The sequence below is a fragment of the Chamaea fasciata genome, unplaced genomic scaffold, assembly GCF_029207755.1.
Source record: "Chamaea fasciata isolate MVZ Bird 193981 ecotype frontalis unplaced genomic scaffold, bChaFas1.0.hap1 SCAF_4, whole genome shotgun sequence".
NCBI lineage: Eukaryota > Metazoa > Chordata > Aves > Passeriformes > Sylviidae > Chamaea > Chamaea fasciata.
The window spans coordinates 66,068,453-66,091,943 of record NW_027094089.1 but is presented as its reverse complement, the minus strand read 5'-3'; the positions used below and the strand labels follow the sequence as shown (position 1 = coordinate 66,091,943).

Here is a 23,491-nt window from a genome sequence, read left to right as displayed (position 1 = left end):
TAGGATTTTAAAAAATATTTCAGCAGCCAGAATTTAAAATTCTGCATTAATAAAGTTGAAAGCATGTGAATTAATGTAATGCATAATCTAAAGCCCTAAGGATAAAATGACACATCTGTTCGCTAGCAAAAATTTATAAATTTTGCATTTTGAGGCATTGTATTTGCAAAATCCATTTCTGAAAGTATTTTTTCCAAGCATATCAGAGGTTGACTGCACAAGTAAAAGATCAGGTTGAAAAATCAAACCATTTCTAGTTCCTGATTATTCATTACAGAGCCCTTTATAAATTCCAAGTTTCCCTAAACTATTTTATGCACAAGAATCAAAATTTCTTAACAAATACATTTAAAACCAGCCCTTCAGAATTTCATGTATTAAAACACTGCAATGTCACCATACTTTAAAGAGGTGCCTGATCAGACAGGCACTTAAATTACATATTCAAAGTATTTAAACAGATACTGGAGCAGAATTTCATGACATTGTTTTAAAAAATGAGACCAATTAGACTAAACATCATGCATAAGTGTACACATATATGAGTCTGTACCACATTTTTTATTCTCCATGAAGGCAGAGTGATAGACCAGATATCATGGACCTTATCTGCTGAAACTCATACAGATCATTGTAAAACATGCCAATTTTGATATTCCATGAGGCAGAGTAACTGCAGCTTTTAGAGAGAATCCTTGTGTCAAACCAGCAAGTATCCCCACTAGCACTTGTTTTTTAAGTATGATTTAGGCTTGTACCTAACATGCACAGAGATAAAACAACCATTTTCATGTTCTGTTTACAAAAATTACATAGAACTACGTTGTTTTGAACTTTTACTTCAGGTAAGAGATTATAAATTACAATGGAGATCTTCAGGGCCCTGTTAGGTTCATTCTTTATTATGCCGTTTTGGTACAACCATTCTAATACTTCACAAAAGGTTAAGTAATTATGCAGAAGAAAATGCCTATGCTTGCTGTGGACTCTAGAGAAGCAAATTTTAATGCTTCAAAAAGAACCTTCATTGATGCATCCTAAATTTTTCTGGCTGTAAAATCCAAATTATAATATTAAAACTGTTATATTAAATGAGAAACAGAGTAGTAAGGGATACACAAAAATGTGAAGGATAAGGAAAAATAGAAGGAAAATTACTTATACATAAGAGCTTGGCAATAACTGCTTTTATTTAATTGATTTAATTATCAGAAATATGAAATATACATTCAATATATATATCCAGATCATGAGTGTGGGCAAAGCAATTCCAATAACCCTTCTGAAAAAAAAGTTAACTGCATTATAATAAGATTATACACCTCTATGTTATCCAGAATTTGTGTCCTGAAATATAGCAATGAAACTCAGTACTGGACTGTCAAAAAAATAAAATTATGTTGCTCACTTACAGTACCATTGTTTCTGACTAAGCAAACTGCGTTAAGCTTAGTTGCTCTAAACATCACTTACATTTCTCTTTAGTCACAAATGAAGAAGTTAATGCAGAATCTGGTTAACAAATACAGAAAAACATAAAATTCAACTCCTTTCTGAAGCTGTAACACAGGAGCAAAGACGCTTTAACTGTGTTCAGTTAAGAGGTTGTATATATCCCTGACTCATCTAACCAAAGCAAAGGATTGTCTGGGCACAAACCCTGTGCCGTGGGAGAATAGCAATTTACCATTTTTGTGATTTTAATGAGTTAATTGAAAGGCCAGACTGCCATAGGAAACAAGCCACACACACACACACACACACACACACACACACACACACACACACACACAAAAAAAAAAAAAAAAAAAAAAAAGAGTAAACTGCTTACAGTGCGGGTGAACTGCAAACTGACACCTGCACAGATTATGAGCAGATTTCTTACAAATTTCTTACAAATTTCTGCTCTTTGCAAGCTCCTACTGTAAAATAAAACACTCCTGAAATGATTTTTGGAGAAACAGCACTCCTCCCAACCCTTACAGCATTTTAACTGAGATCCTTTTAAGAAAACCCTGACAGAATCAGATTTTTAAAATAATTAAATAAAAATACTGCAATAAATTCATTCATCTTTGTACTAACATATGGCCTTTATAAATTTTTTTTATTACAAAATAGTTAAAGTGAATGTAGAACTTCTAAGAGAAACTTAAAATGAGTGGTATATGAAACAGAGTATTTTGCGTTAATACGGTACTGTTATTGTACTCATTTGAAATTCAGATAAATATTTAAAGAATAATAGAATCAAAAAATTATGAAGAAAATAAATGCAACTCAGTGTGCAATAGTAAGTACCAACAACTATCTGTTTTTTAAACTGACTTCTGCTAGGATGGGAAAACAGCTGGTTAGAAGTGTAGTGTAAAAAATAAAATTGCATTATGGAGCTGTGAGGCAAATACAGCATTGCAGAGACAAAAAAAAAAAAAAAAGTAAGACCTGTAAGCTTTCTAGAAAAGTCAAGGCTACAGTTGAAATTTCAGCTAGAGTAGTGAGGGAACACCATTTTGAGTTTTTCTTTTTAGCATGAGACTGAAAAAGCATCACATGAGAACATTTGATTGGTCATTCTATTTTAGTAAATGCCAGATAATTCACAAATTAATGTCACTGAGAATAGTAAATTTGGCAAGTACAAAAAATCATATGTAGTTTTCCAAGTTTAACAAAAAAAATTGCAAAATGTAGGCATTTTACGCTCAGTCATACACAAGTTTTAAGGTTAAAATAAAGATCATACAGCTTATGGAACAGAGAATTGTTCTGATTGCTGAAGAAGAAGCAACTCCGAATTTTCCTGTCTGTAAAGTATCAATCATAGTATAAAACTGTTGTGATAGTTGAGAAGGGAGGCATAAACCCAAATGGGAACAGTATTTAAAATAAACGCAAAAGGAAAGAAAAGTGGCCCAGACAAGGGCCTTACTTGTTACCTTATACGGGCTGTATTGGAAGTCACTTTGCACTTGAGGCATACACAAAAATTCTTTCTAATGACGTTTAACTTTTTGAAGTTGGTGTTTGTGATGCTGTGTTTTTGAATAAAATTTATTTTCTAGCTGTTGCTTTAAAATCCAAGGCAGAACAAAACCTAAGAAATGGTTAAAACTTAACTTCAAAAAAGAAGATGTAAATTTGTTAAGTGTTTAAAATACTGGTTCAAAAGAACACAGATTTACTGCAGAAAGAAAGAATCATAAACCTTCCTTCTTTACATATAACTACAAATGCCTTCGACCATGCATTTCTGCCTTCGAAACAGATAAAGGACCTTGAACAAATTCTGACTATCAACATATAATATTTACATAGGGTATTGCCTCTTAATAGGAGGAAAAAAGAGGAAAATATTTATGGTGGGGTGGCGATACAATACTTCAAGGAAACAGATTTTTACCTCCAAGCATTCTAGACACCAAATAAGCCAATCTCTAATAAAATTCTGGTAAACTAAAATTTCAGTAACATTGTTCCACAGCAGTTTACAATAATGTGTCGCCTACCTATCAAAAGTCTTATCACTTTGAAATAGTACTACTCTCAATCAATTTGAAAAAGGATGCTTTTGCTAGCTTTAAAACATTGAACTTCAAGTTTCTCATCAACAGTATTTTTGTATTTTAGGTAATTCTGATCCTTGTCTCAATTTCTTCTACCCCACCCATGGAGATTGTGTTTCCTTCTGTTACAGTGCTGCTAGAGGATGCAAGCAAAACACAGTGCAGACTCTTTGTTATTAGCACACTGTCAAGCACTTCTCCTTCTTAGATAAAGGACTAATGCAGTAACAAGACAATCCTATTCCCATCTGAGGTGAAATAAACAGAATTTGCTTTTATACAGATCCTTTCATATTCAAAATATCCCAATATGCTTTACAATAATGAGATAGATACACTGTCATTTCTGTAGTCTGAAACACAGAGGGCAAGGCTTTGTCTTGCAAGCTGGAATAAAAGGAGGTCATGGGTCCTTTGAAGTTTCCTCACATCATCTAGAGTGAAAGACAAGGTGGAACGGAGAACATAACTGAGACAAAATAGAAAGGGAGGAGGGCAGGTGACCATTGTGAAATGTGTGAGACATCTCTTTCATCATATTTAAGGAGCACCGATCCAGAAGCAAAAATTAATCAGGGAAAGATTTTTTTTTTCTTTTTTTCTTTTTTTAAGACGGCAGGTACAATGCTAATCATATTTTTTCTTTGAAGGCTTTTCTTGGGCAGGATGGGAGGGAGGGAGCTAGGAAGCCTGGCGAGATGAATTCCACTTTCATCACAGCAAGTCAGGGATCTATATGCATACAGAGATTCAGCTCAGGTGAATGTAATGTAGTAGGCTGTACTACCCACACACTCAACATAAGTACTCATCCAATAATGAGGTGAAATATTCTGGCAAACAAGAATTTTAAAGGAACTTAGGAAAAAATGCTTCTAAGGAAAACAGAAAGGGGACAGGAAAGTACAAACAGATTAGACAGCTCCCCACTGCATCTTAAAGAAAGGGTCCATCACCCACCTGGCACTGGCTGGCAGAAGCTTCTCCAATGAGGATGGACTGGCTAAGGAAAGCACAACAATCTCCAGCCTGTGTTTATTGCCAAGCTGTGTTTCCAAATAAATTACTAAGAAGTGGTAGCCTAATTAAACTACATCCTCTGCATTTTGCCTTTCTTCTGTAAGGCCAAGCAACGGCTATGTGGAACAGAACAGCAGTGGTTAAACTCTCCCAAATACTTCATCACTGCCTTGATTAGAGCCTCAAATTGTGAGATAGCAAGAGCTGTCCAATAATCCACCTTTATTGCTTACTTGTTCACAAATGATTGCAGGGTCTTTGGAAGGAATCATCCCTTAAAGGAAAAAAGTTTGTACCTCTTCTCCACATCCCACCTAAATGGGACTAAAGCTATGTTCATCTAGCATCTCATAAGAAAGAGGATGGTTTTGGACACTCCACTTCTGGAAGGTTTATTCAAGCCACATAAAGTCTTTGGCCCTTTTCTGCTGGAAGCTACCCTTCCCTCAGCATTGAGCAGTTGCGCCTTCAGCTGTGTTCACTGTTTAATTTCCCCCACTGCCTTTCTTCTTTTCCTAACACTTGCATACTTTAGCCTTGGCTATGGAGTACTGACTAAGAAGGAACAATAGGCGCCTTTCAAGTCTACAGAGTGAGCTTTGAGCAAGGCTCTGCTCAGGGATCCAATCAATATTTAGTGCAATTTCAAGCCACAGTTTCATGACTCCTTCCAGGCAGAACACACTTGCTGGGAATCCCCAGACCTTCCCTGGTTTTATTCTAACAAGGTGAAATTAAAGGGATAAAGAGATTACAAACAAAAGTATTTTTTCTTGGAAATACTCATGGTCACAGAACAAAAAGGAAAAAAGAAGAAGGGAAGAGGAACAAGAAAGATAAAAGGACACACTACAATACAACAACTTACATTTGAAGAGTAACCAGTCACTTATAATTAGGAAAGTAGTTCTTCCCCTAAAGCTGATTAGCAAAGTTTAAAAATCACACATCAGGTAGAACTACATGCAAATCCATTTAAAGTGATTCAAGTAAACAAAGTTTGCAAAGAAAGCCCACCTCAGCAGCTATCTAAAGCACTCATTCTCTTTGCAACACCTAGGTCATGGCATGACCTCAAACCACAGCATGACCATAGACTACAGCAATGCATCCTTTTCCACAGATCCTGAAGTTTAAAATTCATATATAAGAAACACTTTCAGCTTATCAAATGAACAAAGACAGAAAAAAAGGTTAAGAACTGTCTTTTATCACATTAGGGACCAAAGTTAAATGAAAGATGCAAGTACTTGTATCCAAAAAAAAAGGATGCTTCATAAGTAATGACAGTACAATAAAATGCTTTTAAATAATTTTTTTTCACTAAAATTTCTAAACTAAAGGATTATTTTTCTTTTTGTATTGCATTCACACTTCTGTAGAAGTATTCACCTGTTCCTAGAAGCTTGCAGAAAAAACCCAGCAAAATCAAAAGATATGCCATGGCAGAAAACTGAAGTTGCAATTTAGAGAATCTCCCCTCCTTCTTCAGTAGCTTGTCCTCTTACTACCCATAAGAATCCACATAGTACAAAAAAAAACTCCTCCCAAAAATCGCATTTCTGACAGTAAAATACAACTGGACTGGCAATCATAATCTCCCTGTTCAAACTGAAGGGCAGCTATATGATTTTTTTGTTTAGACTGGTTGGAGTCCTGTCTCAACATGCTCTCTCATGTTAAATTCCACTGAAAGTTTTGAGTCAAAGAATCTGACAAGCTACTGTTAAAGCAGGAAAAATTACAGCTTTAGCTTCAGATGTGTCAGGATTTTTTGAAAAAAAACCCCATTTCATGTCAGTCCTATGGTTAAAGGGCATCAACAGCAGAACAGATGCATCTTTCCACCTTGCATGTTCAGTTTTCAGATGCATGAAGTTTTGATTGTTCAAGCTGCTTCATTGAAGAATGTTGCATTATCATCGTGGCAGTTGTTCGATTTTAAAACCTTGCCAACATCAGATGGAATTTGCAATTCCAGTCCTCTCACTTTAAGAAAATGCAGGAAAGCTAATAAGCATGAAAGTATTGTAACTACACATTGTAATTAAAGGAAATCACAAATACTCCTACAATACATGTAAGACTCCTGAGAATATAAGAAATCTTTCTTCATGAAACAGAGTTCAAAATCATAAATTTGAGGCTTCCAAGTCTCAAATAAGCAGAGGCAATTTTATCCTGTGTTTAATTTGTAAAAAACATCTCTTACCCATCTTTTAAATTACCTTCTATTTACTTTATATGCAGGGTGAAAATTTTAATCAATATACAGATAAATAAGTTTTACAAAATAAATATGTAACCATGCTCAAAATTGTAGTTTTAATGAGGAGTAAACATTCAGTAAACAACAACCGAAAAGAAGCTAAATTCAACGGGCTTTGCAAAAGTGGTGAATAAAAGCACAGGGTAAAAATTTTTAGAGACATTTAATCATGTTCTATTTTACAAAACATCTTACGGTTACTAGTAATGTCTTTGAAACTCAGAGAGGAACAAAAAAAGAGAATGAGGCATAGTGAAGTACTATCAACTGAGCAGTGAATACTACTTCATTCCCTTCTACTACTGCAACTTAAAGAAATAAAAGAACATTCAGTAAACTAAATGGGAATTTCATGCAAATATAGCACAGCATCTGGTCAGAGTATGTTACCATGTCATTACTTTTACTCTATGCTCATTAGATAAATATGGCAGAATACCATTTACAGTTTATTCCAAATCACTTATTAAGGGAACACTGCAGAACGAGTAATCTGTTATCCCATTTTATCATAAATCAGGACATGATGTATTAAGGGTTTCTCAACTGGCAAGTAGTATTTGTGTAAGCAATGTTCTTCCCTCTGATACATTATTTAAATGAAAGCATTACTTACTGCACTGATGCCAACTACAGTAGCTGGGAGTGCAGGAAATGTTCTTCCTAAAACCTCTGAAATTATCTTGAGAAATTAGTATTTCTCTTCCTTCTTAAAGATGGTAGTGTCTCTCAGACCAAAACCAGTAACAAATCTACCCCTAACAGGAAGAACAAGTGACAGTACTAGTGTCTAGAACATTTAACTAAAAACCACAGAGCGTTTTCACCTGGGTACATTGCATACTTTTGGGACCTAAGACTCATTTTGTCTCTGACATATCCGTTACATGGTGGAAAGCAGACAGCATTTTGTCTTAAGCATAGAACTGAATCTGAAAGAAAACTGTTAATTCAGGAAGACTGGATTAAATCAACCATATACTAAGCCTAATCTAAAAATTAAGTCTTGTATGCATCCACTATACTAGCAATATGAAGTAAATAAGCATGCAAACAGAAAGAAGCAAACATTCTTCTGTCATCCATTAAAAAAAACAAGTACAGAAATCCTAATTGGGCACTGCAATGATCTGATTCACCCAGATTACAAAGGAAAATTGCTTTCATCAGTAACAATACATTACCTCCACACTCCACACCTAAAATTAAGTGCTTAGGAAAGTCTTCCAAATGTTTTGCTCTGAAGAAGGCCATTATTTGAGCACTAAATCAAGACAGCTAGTATGGAAAATGGAAAATGGAGATTTCTTTTTACAGTAAGCTATAAAATGTAGTTCAGTCAGACACAGGATCTGAGAAAGTAATAATAAAGTAATGCTGTAAATCACTAAAAAAACTTTTTTTTTTTTTAGCTAACTATTGTGCTTTGGAGTAGAAGCGCTGAATATGGAGATTCTCCTCATAAAGTGTTGTTTTGCAAGTAAGTTTTATATAATTGTGATACAGAGAAAGGGTTTGCTTGGAATTTGAATGCAGTGAATAGCCACGATACAATAAAATGCAAGTATGATCTACCTCTGTAATTAATTTTCCTTCTTCACCCACACTGTCAGTTGTTATGATAATGTGAATCTTAACCTTAATGAGAAATTTCATACCACCTTGATTAAAGATACTGCAAATAACAACACTCTTTTTATTTTGGTTTTATTTCAACAAAGAATCTCTTTTACACTTTCAAAATCCTCAACCCTTCGGCTAATGAATTTCCCATCTACAATACAGACTTTTAGAGACATGTTTTTAAGTAAGGATTATGCTAGTATGTGTATTACAAAATGATCGTAGTCTGCAGCAACTGTTCTTACCACTTTTTTTTTTTTTAATGGTAGTTTGTCTGAAGAGTTTTTAATACGGAAGTTCCTCAATAAAATTGCATATGCATTCCTTTATAACATTTTTTAAGTAACACAAAAAGTAATATAACATTCATATGACACTTTTGAAATGTAATTTAAAAATTAACACATAAAATTCTCAAAGATTTCCAGAAACTTTGCAGGCAACTCCCTACAAATACATGCACATTGTATTAACTAGGGCCCAATGTCTTAAAATGGGAGCTACCAACACAGAGACAACAAAACACAATCAAATGTCACACATGAATGATGGATACAGTTTAACAACCTGTAAAATTCTAAAAATTAGAGTTGGATTTTTTTACAGGACTCTATTTTACCAAGTTTATTTCATCAATATGTATCTTCTCAATTTTAGTATTTCCTTCAAGATGTATCATCTTCTTAGGCTCCGTCTTACAGCTACAAGACAAGAGCAAGTCCTCTGGAAACCAAGAAAAATGTAATATTGCTACTGCATGAAATGAAAATGCGTAAGAATAATTGCTTTCTCAGCAACCACAGACTACAGGGATGTACCACACAACAGGAATAACTGCTCATCATTTTGGTAAACAGGTAATAAATTATATGGTTTATATATCAAAGATTTTATATTTACAAGGAGAAGTAGCATTCTCCAGGGAGTTCTCTTATTCTAAGGAGGCTATTATTCAAATTTCTAGAAAACAGAGACTTCTTTCCTGAATAGAGTGGTTTAGTTATTTCAGTGAGGAAATCATGCCATCCTATTTGGGCATTTACAAGATCCACTCGGTTTTTTAAGGAGGATCTCACCAAGAAGAGAACCACATATTGCATATACTGCTTTAGAAAACACAAAACACAAGTATCCCAGTGGTACTACTCTATCTGATTTATTTAACCTTCATGATCTTAATTTTTTTTGTCGCATACCAAACCATACTACATTATAATTGGGCATTCAACACCTCAGAGTTTCACAAATGTCTATCATGTAATCACATGTAGTAAGCCAATTCTCACTTTTGAAACAGCTGACAGCAAAACTATACTTATTCAACCAGTCTTGCTTTTACCTTCTTCCATTCCCAAAGGTAGAGATGCCAACTCTGCAAAAACTGTTCAAAAAAATTTTAGTCTACAACTTACATGCACCCAAACCAGATAACCACCCAACCACTGGGTTCTACAGTCCCATCTGCTGTGCTCCCTCACTAGATCCGATTCACACAGGTCGTGCAGCCTCACAGAAATTGACAAGCCTAACTACTGAAACTCATGTACAGAACTACACCATAAAATCATCGATACAGGAGCTAAATCAACTCCCATCCAAAGTAGTTAAAGAATCTTTTTGTGTTAATAAATCGGATAAGAATACCTCCAAAAATACTGCAGTAGAAATCCAACAATAGTAAGTGTATTAAAAAAAAAAAAAAATTACACCTTGCAGAGTCTGTCAACGCACACAGTGCAAAAAAATAAGACTTCCATTCCTCATCACTACCCATCAGCTTCATCAATTTTAAAGGACCATATTTTTTGGAACATATTTAAGAAACTACATGTGCAGAAAAGCTGAAATAAAATCTAGGACGGTTAGGCACCCAGCAGTTTTAAAAATCCCATATGGCTGCTCTCTGCAACTCTTGGTACCTAAATATATTTAAAAATCTGGTTTTGAGGATATATTCTTTTTAAATCAGTGGCCAAAAAAATGCTTAAATAAATTGCTCATTTTACAGTTGCAAAAAAAAAATAGTAAATATTAGTGTGAAGGCAAAACTTCACTCTTTCAACATCTCTAAGAACAGTTTTTAAGATAATTCATATTGCAATTTTGCATTTATGCTTACATCTGGAAATGTGTGTGCAAGGATAAATGGAACAAGTGCACATTTCACTCAAGTCACTACTGCAGTACACCAAAATCTTAGCCTGATTTCATTTAAGATAGCCCACACACGATGGACTAGAAACAGAAAAAAAACATGAACATCCAAACTAGCTGCTTTCATTCAGGTTTTTTCCTAATCCAGGTTACTATGCAAGGCACAAGTAAGAGCATACAAAAGATGATTCCCACCCATTAAAAAAATGCAGACAAATACAGGCCTTGATCACAGCAATTTTATTAGAAAGTTCAGTTCACCAGAAAGTGTGCAAGACAGAACTAGAGAAAGGCAAATATGTCTTAAAAGCAAAGGGAAAACTGTATGCAGCTTCGGCACAAGTAAAGGGACAAATATAACCCTAGAATTAAAATTTTTGGAATGAAGAATAATAATCTTCCAAGTAAGTATGACTTCAACAGCACTGAATTTCCACAATTGGGCATTGTATATATACAATTTATATATAAATTTATATATACAATATATATATAAAATTATTGGGCACACACTTCCCGTGTTCTTTGCCCCAAAAGCAGAGCTGACAATGGTGACAATGGTGACAGCAGAGTGTGTAATTAGTTTTTATTGTTCCCCTGACAGCCATAGCTCTGCAAGGACCCCTTGCCTTTTCCATTGTAAATGTTATGGAAAAATTCACTAATGACAGGCATTTAATTATGGGCACAGCAACCATGATGGGAGCTGTGCCAAAAGTGATTGGCAGCTTTGGATACCAGATATTCACAGCAATGGTTCTTTTTCTATCATACCTTGTAATCCAGATTAGTGAAGATAGAAGTGTTTAAAACACCTTTTCTAAGGCCTTCGTTGTTGTCTAGAGATATTAATTACCACAAACAGACAGAAACTGACAGAAAAAAATCAACAAAATCATTAAATATTTTTGTTAATAGCATGAAGTATCTTGAAAGAGGTCTATGCACTGACATGTCATCAACATAAAAGAATTCCCCACTGGCTCCAGCACACAGTTGACTCTTTTTTTTTTAATTATACATAGTTACAAACAAAGAGATGCTATGCCCTCTTAACATATCTTTATTCAGTATTTACAATAAACTGTTCCACATTCAGCTGTAGTTGCTGAGGTGCTTTTTCGCCTGATTAATTAGCAATTGGGAGACACGCTTTCTGGCAGCGTTTGTATCCCTATTATTTCTTTTGGTTTGGCACAAAAACTGCCTTTTGGGAGCACCAGTATTTGTACTGTACCCCACTTAGTGATGGATCACTAATTTTTAATACACTAAGTCCCAAGAGAACTGCAAAATTATGTAAAAGTGTATTGGAGCAATAACAGTAAACAAACAAATAATAAATAAATTAATTAATAAATTAATAAATAAATAAACAAATACATGGGCCAGGGGTAAGAGCTGTCGAGGTACATAAAATATTAGGTCTTTTCCATATTATACATGCAAAGCCTGTCCAAGAGATCACAGGTAATCTCAAGACTTTGGTCTGAATTGGCTTTTAACTGCTTGATCCAAATCTCTGCCTTTACCTTTAAAAAGAGACTAGCTAATGTGGATGCACAAGTTCCTTGAAGAATGCTATATCTGAATGTTCCTTCACTGTTTCTCATCCCTCCCCCATGACCAGATGAATGAAATTACTCTGTGAAGCAGATTTCTATGAAGAATGACCACACAATTCTGGACCAAATGGTTCTAAGTCTATATAGCAGTCACAAATCCCTGGCTAAGCAGAACAAAGCAACATTATTCCAAAGTGGTAAGTTTGGGAATATGAAAGTGAAGCTGTCTGGCTCTAAAGTGGTAACTTACAAATAGCTGCAGAATCACTGTCGGCTGTCCATCCCCCATCCAGCTGGCTCTCATATCAGTGACTTCAAAAATGCAGTTTGCCATTATGGTGGCTTAAGGCACTTTGTGTGCCTGTGCAATGACCATGCTGTGTGTGCATGTCAGAAGGTCAATACTTTCAAATTCCAGAGTCTCTCTTTATTTCCTTTTTTTCTGGAAACAATAAGAAAGAGAGTAGGATTGATAGGTCCTACTTTGTTAACTTCTGCTCACCAAATGCCCTGCCTGTATGAATACATAACTATTTTTTGAAAAATCCAATTAGGCATCAAATAAAGTGGGATGGGTTATGGGGGGGAGAACCATAACCACCAGACAGGAATCCAATGCCACTGGTTTTACTGGTCATTAACAGCATTAATTGGTAAATTTTCTTGCAACAATTTTTAACAATTGCAAGAGACCCAACATCACTATAGCTCCTAGAAGTCCTTACCTATTGCTGATGAATTAGTATTGAAGACTGACAACTGTGCTAAAAGATCATCATCAAAATTAACAGTAAGTAAAATATTTGTTTCCTTTGTCTTCTCACAAAAAAAAACAAACAAAAAAAAAATCTGTATTTTATTGTACTACAAAACCAACAAAATATTAGACATTAAGAGATTTGGGAGACTTTTTTGTTTAGTTTTGATTAAAAGTGTTAGAATGTATTCAGCTCCGGTTTTAAAGACACAGACTGAGAAAAGATACACAAATTTATTTACAAATTTGAAACAAATTCAAAGTAAAAATTAAAACAAAAAATCCTATGGACAGTAATAGTATTTTAATAACAATATATTTCTTTGCAAGTCCCTGTGCAACAAGGTGATGTGATTTAAATGTCTGTATAGAGAAGGAAATTCTCCTGAATTGTGACATGAATATGAAAAATACAACTTTGAAGTCCACAAAACCAAAAAAGTACTGCTTCATTGCTACCCGCCAGGGGACTACTGCAGTGCTCAACTACTACTGATGAACAACTCACACCATGTGAACATGCCTGCTACTGCCAGCATCCACCCCCAAGCAAGAAAAACTAAGTAATTTCAGGGCGGAAGTATTATATTGTTTTAATGAATAAAGAAGGTCAATGCTCCACGGCAAACATTAATTATGGCACAAAATATATTCTGTCAAAACATGCTCCTTTTAAATGTCAAATTTTACCTTTCAGAATGAAACAAATACATTTTAGCAGAGGGTGACCAACATCAAAGTAAATGTATCTCATACTTTTTTCCTGCCTCACCAGATGTAAACAAATAATTACTTCTCTACTCCCTGCACTATTTCAAGACTGTAATCAAAACCTAAAGATGGTGCCTATCAAATTAGATGATTCTCCAAAAGTCTGATGAAATAAAATTACTCAGTGATAAACATAAAATAAGATTTTTTACTGCAGATACTACTGTTGAATAGTTTAATATGCTGATCTAAAAATGGAAAAGAAAATGAACATGAAAAATAACTTATTTACAGGTCTTGTGAGTCTAAGGTCCTTTTTCCATGCAATTTGTCAGCATGGATCGGAAAATTCCTCCACTAGATTACAGTGCAAGTAACAATAAGAATTGCAATTTTCAAGTGGAAATTGCAGAAGCTGAAGAATTTTCCTTAACTGGTATTAGCAGTTCAAGCAAATCTTGCTACTTAACAGGACGCTCATGCATCTTCTTGTTAGCTGGTTTTTCTTAACTGGTCATGAATTTAAACAGAAAAATGGCCAAAAAGCTCTTAGCATACCAGTTAACAGAATATGGACACCAAACTGTCTACATTTTTTTGCAGTCTAAAATAAACTCATTTTCTTCATAAAACTAGGATCTAACAATGTATTTTCATTAACCTGTAAGTAGCAGAATATGAAGGATGTTTCCTCAGATTAAATATATATACATATAATATATATTTTGGGGTCTATTTTTCTTTTACTGTATTTTTTTGGCGTTCTATGGTGGAGAAATACAACCTCAGTTCTCACAGAACAGTGGGGGTTTTCTTACACATGTATTTTCACATCCTTCATTTTAACACAAATTGTTTTCTAAAAGGTATAGGAAACGGAATTTGTGCTTTTGTAATGAAACAATCTAGGCTCACTATCCTAAGAAAGAGAATTTCAGATATCTATAAATGTTTGTACAATGCAAAATAATCTGCACCATTTTAAATGATCTCAACCATAATCTAGCTTGGAGAGACCACAATGAAAAGGGAGAGTGCAAAATGCAAGAAGACTCCTAATGCATGAATGATTTTATTTGTCCATTCAGCTGTGCTGAAGTACCTTACAGTATGGCTTACTCACAACAACTGTAATACCATCAGAATGCAATTTCAATAACTTGTCTGTTTATTTCAAACCAAATGTTTTCATTTTATTATGCTGGTGTGCTGCTGACTGACTAAATTTTAAACACAAGTGCAACAAAAACAAAACAGGGCCCCTTATTCTCAAAAGTGAATTAGACCATTCAGAAACACTGGAATATTAGATTATTCATGAGACTAAAGATATTTTTTAAAAACAATGCTCTTAGAACTAGGTAGCAGAGCAAAGAGTACTTATTGGAAGAATATCTCAGATCTAAAATACTTCTAATTGCATTGAAAAAAAATGAAAAACAGTAATGCAAAGCAATGGAAGTATATCTCAAAGGCATGGACAAACTACTGTCCAGTCACGGTTTCACTAGGAAAGGTTGTATCTTTGTTAGCATCTTCTCTCAGCTGTTCCAAATGACCAACCTTCTTTATGTGTTTTCCTAGTAGTCTACTATTTCAACAATGCTGCAGTCCTCCACCCAGCAACAGACTGGGGTTGGAAGAAGAAGTCACAAGGCACTCAAATAAGCTAGGAGAGCTCTCAAAGCATACTCATGTGATTCTTCTGTTTCATTTTACATTGGTGTGCCTGAGTGCTAGCTTATTTACCTGCCCACCGACTGACCCAAAAATTACCAGCTTGTGAAGAAACAGCAAACTGGGAAGATGGCCAAGAACTAAAACACAGAATCTACGAATAATTCTATTAATGCTTTGAACTTTAACACAAAATACATTAGCTGGAAGATTAGACCTGGAAATTTGATAGAAATTCCATTCCCTTTCTAAACACTAAAATAAAAAAAATCATTTTCAGATTTTTTACCTCACACAATATTCATGATACACTGTACACATCACCAGCTAATGACACAGTTCAATGCATACATACACAGATATGTGTATATATATGTGAGTATATATATACAAACATTGAAATGCATACATATCCTGATTACATACGCCACATACATTACACATCCCTGTCCATAAGAATGCAATGACCATGACTCCTGAAGGACTAATTGCATTCATTCATTTTTTCACTCAGCATGATTGCTGGAATCATAGCAACAGAGGAGAAAAGGAAGGATCATCTTTACCTGTCGCTCTCAAAAAGCATATAGGGCCAGAAGAAAGAATGCTATGAAGTGTTCTGACTATGTACACTTGGAAAAGATTTAATAAGAAGCATTTCATGAAGATCAGGTACCACCTTAACAAGGTGCCTTTCATACAAAGGTGGAGGCCAGTGAAACTATTGTTCTTTATGCAGTTTTTCCATAGAAGTTTTCAAACAGTTTCAAACACCCACCTTTAAAATAAACACCAATGTTCTTTTGGAGACACAAGGTGTTAATGAAACTATTAAAAGCAGAGAAAGTAGGTATAAAGAATTGATGGCTTTATTACTTATCTTTTAATTACAAGGAACCATTCAGAGATTTCTTCAGCTCTCAGAGCAAGCTGCTGTATAAAATGCTCTCAAAATGCAAGCTATGCTGTTTCAAAATAGGTTTATATATATAATACACATATATTATATACACAAGGATGTGTATGTATACCCCAAGCACTTAGACTCCTATGCTCCCTTGATATATGAAACTCATAAGTCATACCAACATTAAAGTGAACACCTTGCCTTTACCCTTCTTCACCCACAACTTCTTAGTTTTTTTAACACATGTAACGGCTTTCTTCCTGTTCCAGCCATTTCTGTATGGCTTCCCTCAACTCCGTACATAGGCAGAACTACATTTATATGGAAAACAACAACAACAAAAAAAGACAAAGCAAACAAAAAAACAGTCACTGACCTCAGCACACACAAACAACATGCTATGGTGAAATCCACAAACATATAACAGATGGCAGAACACTCGGACATCCATCCAGCCTGTGAGTGTGCTCCAAGAAGTGCCAGGTGTGAGTGAGCTGCCACATCCAGAGCTTCTCAAAACTAAATCTGTGAATTTGGATGGCCCAAGGAGGCACTTAAGCACACATCTATCCACCCATACAACTGCAGCAGAACTTAGGAGTGTAAGGATTGAGCTCAAAGAAGTTTAATGCTTCTCTGAAACAGTGCCTAAATACTCAGCTACAAACTCCACATAGGCTGAGAAATCCAGGTTGTGAAATTCTGGTCTATGCATAGAATTTTCAGAAGTATCCACTCATTTTTTCTGTTTGCTGCCCCCGATAGCTATCTATCAAAAAAAAAAAAAAAAAAAAAAAAAAAAAAAAAAAAAAAAAAAAAAAAAAGCCTCTAGCAACAGTGACCAAATTGTGGTATCTAGTTTAATTATGGGAAATCACCAGTTGAAGCTGAAATTATTTTCAGTACCTAAATTCTCTAATTACCATCTGATTTATTGATTTTTATCCACATAAATACACAGAGAGAAAACAAATGAGCATCCTATGTCTTTATAACAATTCTTCCATGGATATGGCATACTATATTCTTCTACAAAATGCAGCTACCCCCATTAATACTCCTAATAAAAAAAAAAATGCTTTTGTGAGACTAGAAGCTACAGCCTCTATGCATGACCAGCAACTAGACTCGCAATTCAAGTATTTTTAACCACCCTGTAAGTAATTAATTTATGAAGTTACATAACCTGACACTGTAACAACTTACAGGGAAATATCTAAATAGAAAACACAATCCTAAAGCATAATTCTGGCAAGCAGAAAAACATAGCAATAATTACAACAAGTAGTTCAGCTTGAACAGTAGCAGGCATGAAGCAGGTAGACCACTTCAAAATTTGGCCCTGGTATGCAATATTCAGTCTGAATTATAATTAAAAGGACATTACCAATCAAGATTAAATTAATATGCTCCATTCCAAAACTGTGCACTGTATTCAGAATAATATTCCCTGATGATAACAGTTTGCAGTCCCATATAAGAAAACATTTCATGCAAGCAAGTGTTGAAAGACTAATGCACTTTAAGGTAACAGTAAGAATTTGTGTACACTTAATTCTGAGCCTACATAAACAAACAAAAGAAATCACATATTTGAGCTTACTTGAGGATTCATTTCCAATCAAAAAAAAAAAAAAAAAAAAGAAAAGAAAAGAACAAAAAGGACAAAAAAAACCTATTTTATTTATACTTCAAAATTTTAATGCCTAAGCATATTCTCACTTGGAACTGGACTACAGCATTTAAGGAAGGTGTATGCTGATAATTAAACATGAAGCAAAGTAAAGCACAGCAAGACTTTAAACATTTCCAAGAACTGACTTTGACTCTGTAAAAATAAACAACTTTGTTACTCATGCATTCTGACAATAATGACCATACACTTTCTAATTGTTCTAGCAGAACTCTGGCAACTAACCAAGCAATTTAATATGAATTTTGCTAATAGACTCCCATGATTTTTTGTTTACCGAACATTGTTCACACCAGGAACACTTATCAACTGGACCACTCAACTTGCTAATGTGTCTTTCAATGAGAATGAAATCTTCACGTATTTCAGTAAGCTGCTGGAGGCTAATACTAATAAAAATTAAACCATCAAATCTGAAGGAAGGACAATCGTTATTAAATTCTTAAAAGTTTAAATGAAACCTTAGAGTGCCTTTATCATTATTAAGATGATCAATATTTCATTTTTTTAAAGGAATTAATTAGTTCTATGGCAGTTTGCTAGTTCTGAATAAATACAATAAAGAAGTACGCTAAGTCACAATGGTAGTATTTGTGCTTTTAGAATGACCATATATTTTGTCCTCTAATTTCAAACAGTTATCACTAAGTAAGCATCTCTACTTCTACATGCGTTCATCTCCTGACTCTAGATGAAGATAAATCACTGCAAAGTTATTCCTGCAACATTGTTAAATGCTCTAAAAATTTTGACAGCCAAAGACAATTTTGCCTTCAGCTCAGGTTCTGATGAAAGTAATGCAAAAGAGAAGTGCTTTATTTTCTTTGGGTCTCTTCCACCTAGCAAAACAGGTGTTTGCCTGCTTTTCTCTAACACTCTAACGCTCGTGTTACTTGGAAAGCACACGCAAACAGGCATGCTGTATAAAACAAAGGAGAGTTGCATCTGCACCCCGTTCTTTCTCATATTTTTAACTCACAAATACACATGACATGTCCAAATAGACATATCCATTGTGAAGGAGCAGTATTTTAAGACAAGAAATGTTTGTTTCTAAAATGCAAGGTTTAGAAACATCTTTAAATTAACTGTTCCTCTACTGTTTGGAAGAATAACAAAACTAAGTTTTCTTTGCAGTCTGCTGATGTTTGATGTTGAATTAATAAGAGATTCCATTAATAGTAGTAATATATGATTTAACTTGCTAGAATCCCTGTAAATATGTTTAAGTGTATAATGCCTACCAACTTGGTAAGCATTGTTTGTACTTTCAACTGCCTTAACCTACATACAGTTAAGATCATCACACGTAAGAAAACATAAGTGAAAAATCTTGAATATAAGGCTATTTTAAAGTATTTTAACTGTTAAGCCAGCAATGTGTGCATTTACTCAAACTTATTTCTTTCAATGATCCTCCTTTTGCCTAGTGGGATTTGAGAATATTACTTCCTTTTTTTTTTATCCTAGCAGTTACATTTCATTTTGCATAACAACAGAAATAAAACTTCTGTTTTTTAGAGACAAGCAATTTTTTGTGACATATGTTCTTTGATGGGTGATGTGAGATGTAACTTTTCACCTTATTTATTCACAGCATTTTTCACCTAACACATGTAGAAAGAGGAAAATGTAGGGAGAGACATTTCAAATCACAGATCCTTATCATACAGAAACCTGATTGTTTCTGTTTCTTTGTCTCAAGTTTTTAATGCCAACTATTTACTGCTGAGGCGTTGAGACTAGGAATACAGTATTAAAGTGCTGGACAAACTAGCTAACCCTGGGCATTTGAAAATTCTGACGGTTAACTTCTGCATCACCTATTTTAAACCTGCTCTGGAATACCAAGGAGTGGAGTTTTCTGCAGGCAACAGAGATGTATTCAAAAACATGACCTGTGACAAAAATCAATGTGCTAATCTCAAGCCAAACAACAGTATCAGAAGCATAAAAAAGAGATAACCTAAGATAAAACGTCCCCAAATTTACTTAAACTAGCTTGACAGGTTTACAAAAAAAAAAAAAAAAAAAAAAAAAAAAAAAAAAAAAAAAAAAAAAAAAAAAGGTAAGCTTGCCACGGGTACTTTGTCAAGGCAAAAATATTTAATACCCAGATGACTTTTTACGTAAACACATGGATACCATTTGGAGGATGACTGAAATTTTCTGACGATAAATATGAGGGAAAACTCCAGAAAAAAATAATTAAATGAAACCTCTCTTTCCAGTGCTGAACTGCACTCAGAGCCCGCTGCTGTGAACCCTCCGGCGCCAGGGGACCGGGGCGACTGCGCCAGCACCACTGGGCCCCGACTGCGGAGATCCCGGTGATGCGCCGTCCTGCGTCCGGCGGCACCGGCAGACCCCGGCACCCCGTGGACGGCGTACCTACCTCGCTTCCTCACCTCCAGTCCGCCCGGGAGAGGCCCCCGCCGGGCGGGCAGCGCAGGGCAAGGCCGTGCAAAGCCGCCCCCGATAACCATCTCACCCGGGGTGCCGTGGAGGTCCCGCCGAGGGCGCAGAGCCCTGCCCGGGGCCGACTCCCCGCTACCGGCTGGTACCACGCCCGCCGCAGGAATCCTTCGGGGCACCACCGGGGGGCCGCTACCTGTGCCCCTCATCCCTGCCGAGCTCCCGGAGCAGGGCTGGCAGCAGACACGGGCTGCCCCGCGAGCACGGATCGCATCCATCCGGCTCCTGCGAGCCGGCGGCAGCCGATCCCGGGGAAGTCTCGGAGGGAAGGGATAGAGTAGAGGAGAGGAGAAAATCACCCCGGTCACCCGCCCCACCATCGCTTCCTGCAGCCCTGAACCTCCGTAAATGAAAAGTTTTCCTCTCTATTTTGCAGCCGGTCTCTAGACACGAGTCTCCGGCGCCGGAGCGCCGCTGCGCGCCCGCCCGCCGACCCTCGCCCGGTGCGCGCCCGCGGCCGCCCCGCGTACCTGGGGTTGGAGCTGTTCCAGTAGACGGCGTAGCGGTCGGCCACCGCCTTGGCGCCGGGCTCCTGCCCGCGCACGCACACCCACAGCGCCGCGGCCGCCAGCAGCAGCATCTCCACGTGCGGCATCGCGCCCGGCCGGCGGCGCGGCGAGGCGGGATGCGGAAAAAAATAAAGAAAAGGGGGGAAAAAATTTAAAAGGAAAAAAAGGATCGGGGAAGAAGGCAGTCGGAACCGAGCCGGGGCGCGGGAGTTGTGGGGTGAATGAATAAAAAGCCAAGCGCGGAGGCGGTGGGCTCCGCAGCGTGCCGCGCGGCCGCGAGCAGAGGCCGCCTGGCGCCGCAGGCGGGCAGCAGGCGGAGAGGGCGATCCGCGCCCCTCAAGAAGCCTCACCCCGGCAGGGGGTGGTGGGGGCCGAGATGGGTGGCGGCGGCAAGCGGCAGGCGGTGCTCATTCACCGGGAGTCCCGCACGGAGCCCACGGCACGACATACACCGGCCCGCCGGCGCGGCGGGCGGGCAAGAGCAACGCTTCCTCCGCGCCCTGCGAGCGGCCCCGGCGGCGCTGACGGCCGGAGTGCGCGGGGATGGAAGCAGCGAACGAGCGGGAGACCGGGGAGAAGAGCGGGGAGGAGGAGGGGAAGGAGATCTTTCGCCTGGAAGCCCACGGGGGGTCCTGGCAATATATTAAAGGCCGCCGGCTGGGAGCGGTAGGAGAAGTACCCGCAGATCTCAAAGTACAAAGTTTGTGTCTTCCTTTCTGGCCCTCCGCTCCCCGCAAATGAACAACAAACGAAAACAGGAAAAAAGAAAGGGGAAGCTGGGAGGGAGGGGAAGAGGGGGAAAGAAGCAAAAGCCCTGAGGAGTTTGCTTGCTGCGCTGATGGAGTTGAGAAGCCTGTTCTGCAGCACGGAGTGTCTTGAAAGAGACTTTGTGGAGTGGTTTTCTTGTCCTTCCTGTTCTTCCTGGGCGGTGGATGCACCAAGGACTGAGCAACAGCAAAGGAAAAAAAATAAAAAATAAAAAATAAAAATAAAAATTAAAAAAAAAAAAAAGGGACGGGGGTCAGGAAAAAAAAATAAATAAAACAACGAACGGCTAATCCAACAAATATAGCGGCGTGGAAACCAACGAGATGGAAGTAAAAACAATGGTTTTATGAGAGGGCGTGGAGAAGAGCAAAATCTCGGAGAAGTGCAAAATCAAGCCTGCAAACTCCTCGGATGATGCTGGTCTTGGCTGGCCTCTCCTGCTTGGAGAACGAATGGGGCGATACGGCGAGGTGCGGAAATCTCCTGATTCGGCCTCCCGGAGCCTCTCTGAGATAAAGCAAGGTCCAGTCCCGTGAATATCAACTTCTGCGGAAGGACAAAACAGTTTGAAGGAGCAGGGAGGAGGTCAGAGAAAAATAATCCACCTCTCAGATGACTACATAAGGAGAAAAAAAAAAACAACAAAACCAACTACCCCAGATCTTCTACGTCTTGCCCAACAGCTGCTCCCCTTTTCCCTCTGAAGCAGCAGCAAGAGCAGTAAGGAAAAATATACCACGCCAGCAGGCAAATAAATAAACTTGAATGCAGCGGCAGGCAGGGAGGGATCGTAAAGAGCGACGAGGATTGGAGGGGCAAAAGTCAGTTTAAAAAAAAAAAAAAAAAAAAAAAAAAAAAAAAAAAAAAAGCTTTATGGGAGGAAAAAAATCTTTAAACAGTCACGCCCCCTTTTGCAATGACCGGTCCGTTCACTGCGTGTAAATCCGACATCAGCAACCTGGAAAAGCTAGGAGCCTGGCGTGCTGAGCTGTCTCTGTGCATGCGTGTGTGCGACAGGCAGCCGCAGAGATGTGTACGCGGTATAGCGAGGTACGCACACACACACACACACAGCACGCATACATACATGCACACGCGAGAGTCCGATCTGGCGCCGCTGTGCGTGAGAGATGAAGACGAGGAGGAGGTGCAGGCAACCAGCTCGAAGCACGGGCGCTGCTGCTTGATCATGTGGGATTTTTGCATGCAGTTTACTTTGGAAACGGGGGGATTTGCCGGCGCAGCCAGTCAGGACACAGTCTGCTGTTTGCTTACAGATTCCCTTTCCTTTTTTATTTTAATTTTATTTTATTTATTTTTTTTACTTATTTTATTTTTTACACCTCGACCTGATTGGCTTGCAACACGAGAAGGGAGGCGTCGTCCCGGGCTTCTCCTCCTCCATGCCAAAAAAATGCCCAACCCCACCTTCTGGAAACCTGACTAATTGAATTTGTAAGAACTCGGAGTGGTTCCTGTGCAGCCTTATGCTAAAGGTAACCATTTCAGTGCCGGATGCTGCGGCAGGCATTGCGCGGCACCCGCGTGCGGACGAGTTTCCGCCTGCCACGAAAAACAGCGTGCCGAGAAATTCCATCGAAACGGCAAATTCCTTCCCCGCATTCCCCCCGCGGTGGGGCTCGGCACGCATGCCCCGGGCGACGCGCGGCAGCGCGGGCCACGTACAGCGCAGAGCTGCGGGACCCGGTGGGGCTCGGGCGGACCTTCCGCAGCCGCGGAGGGGACTCCGCTCCGCCACTTGCCGCCGTGGACACGCCGACATCGGCGGCGGGGCAT

At 37.9% G+C, this 23,491-nt stretch overlaps 1 protein-coding gene across 1 annotated transcript in view; it reads right to left on the bottom strand.

Annotated features, from left to right (window-relative positions):
* The window catches only part of EFNA5 (ephrin A5), a 209,087-nt gene extending 186,645 nt beyond the window's left edge, over positions 1-22,442 (bottom strand). The window contains exon 1 of the mRNA XM_066181846.1: positions 20,888-22,442. Within this exon, the coding sequence (XP_066037943.1) occupies positions 20,888-21,012 (125 nt within the window). The 5' untranslated portion in view covers positions 21,013-22,442. The remainder of the gene's footprint in view (positions 1-20,887) is intronic.
* Positions 22,443-23,491: the final 1,049 nt, after the last annotated feature.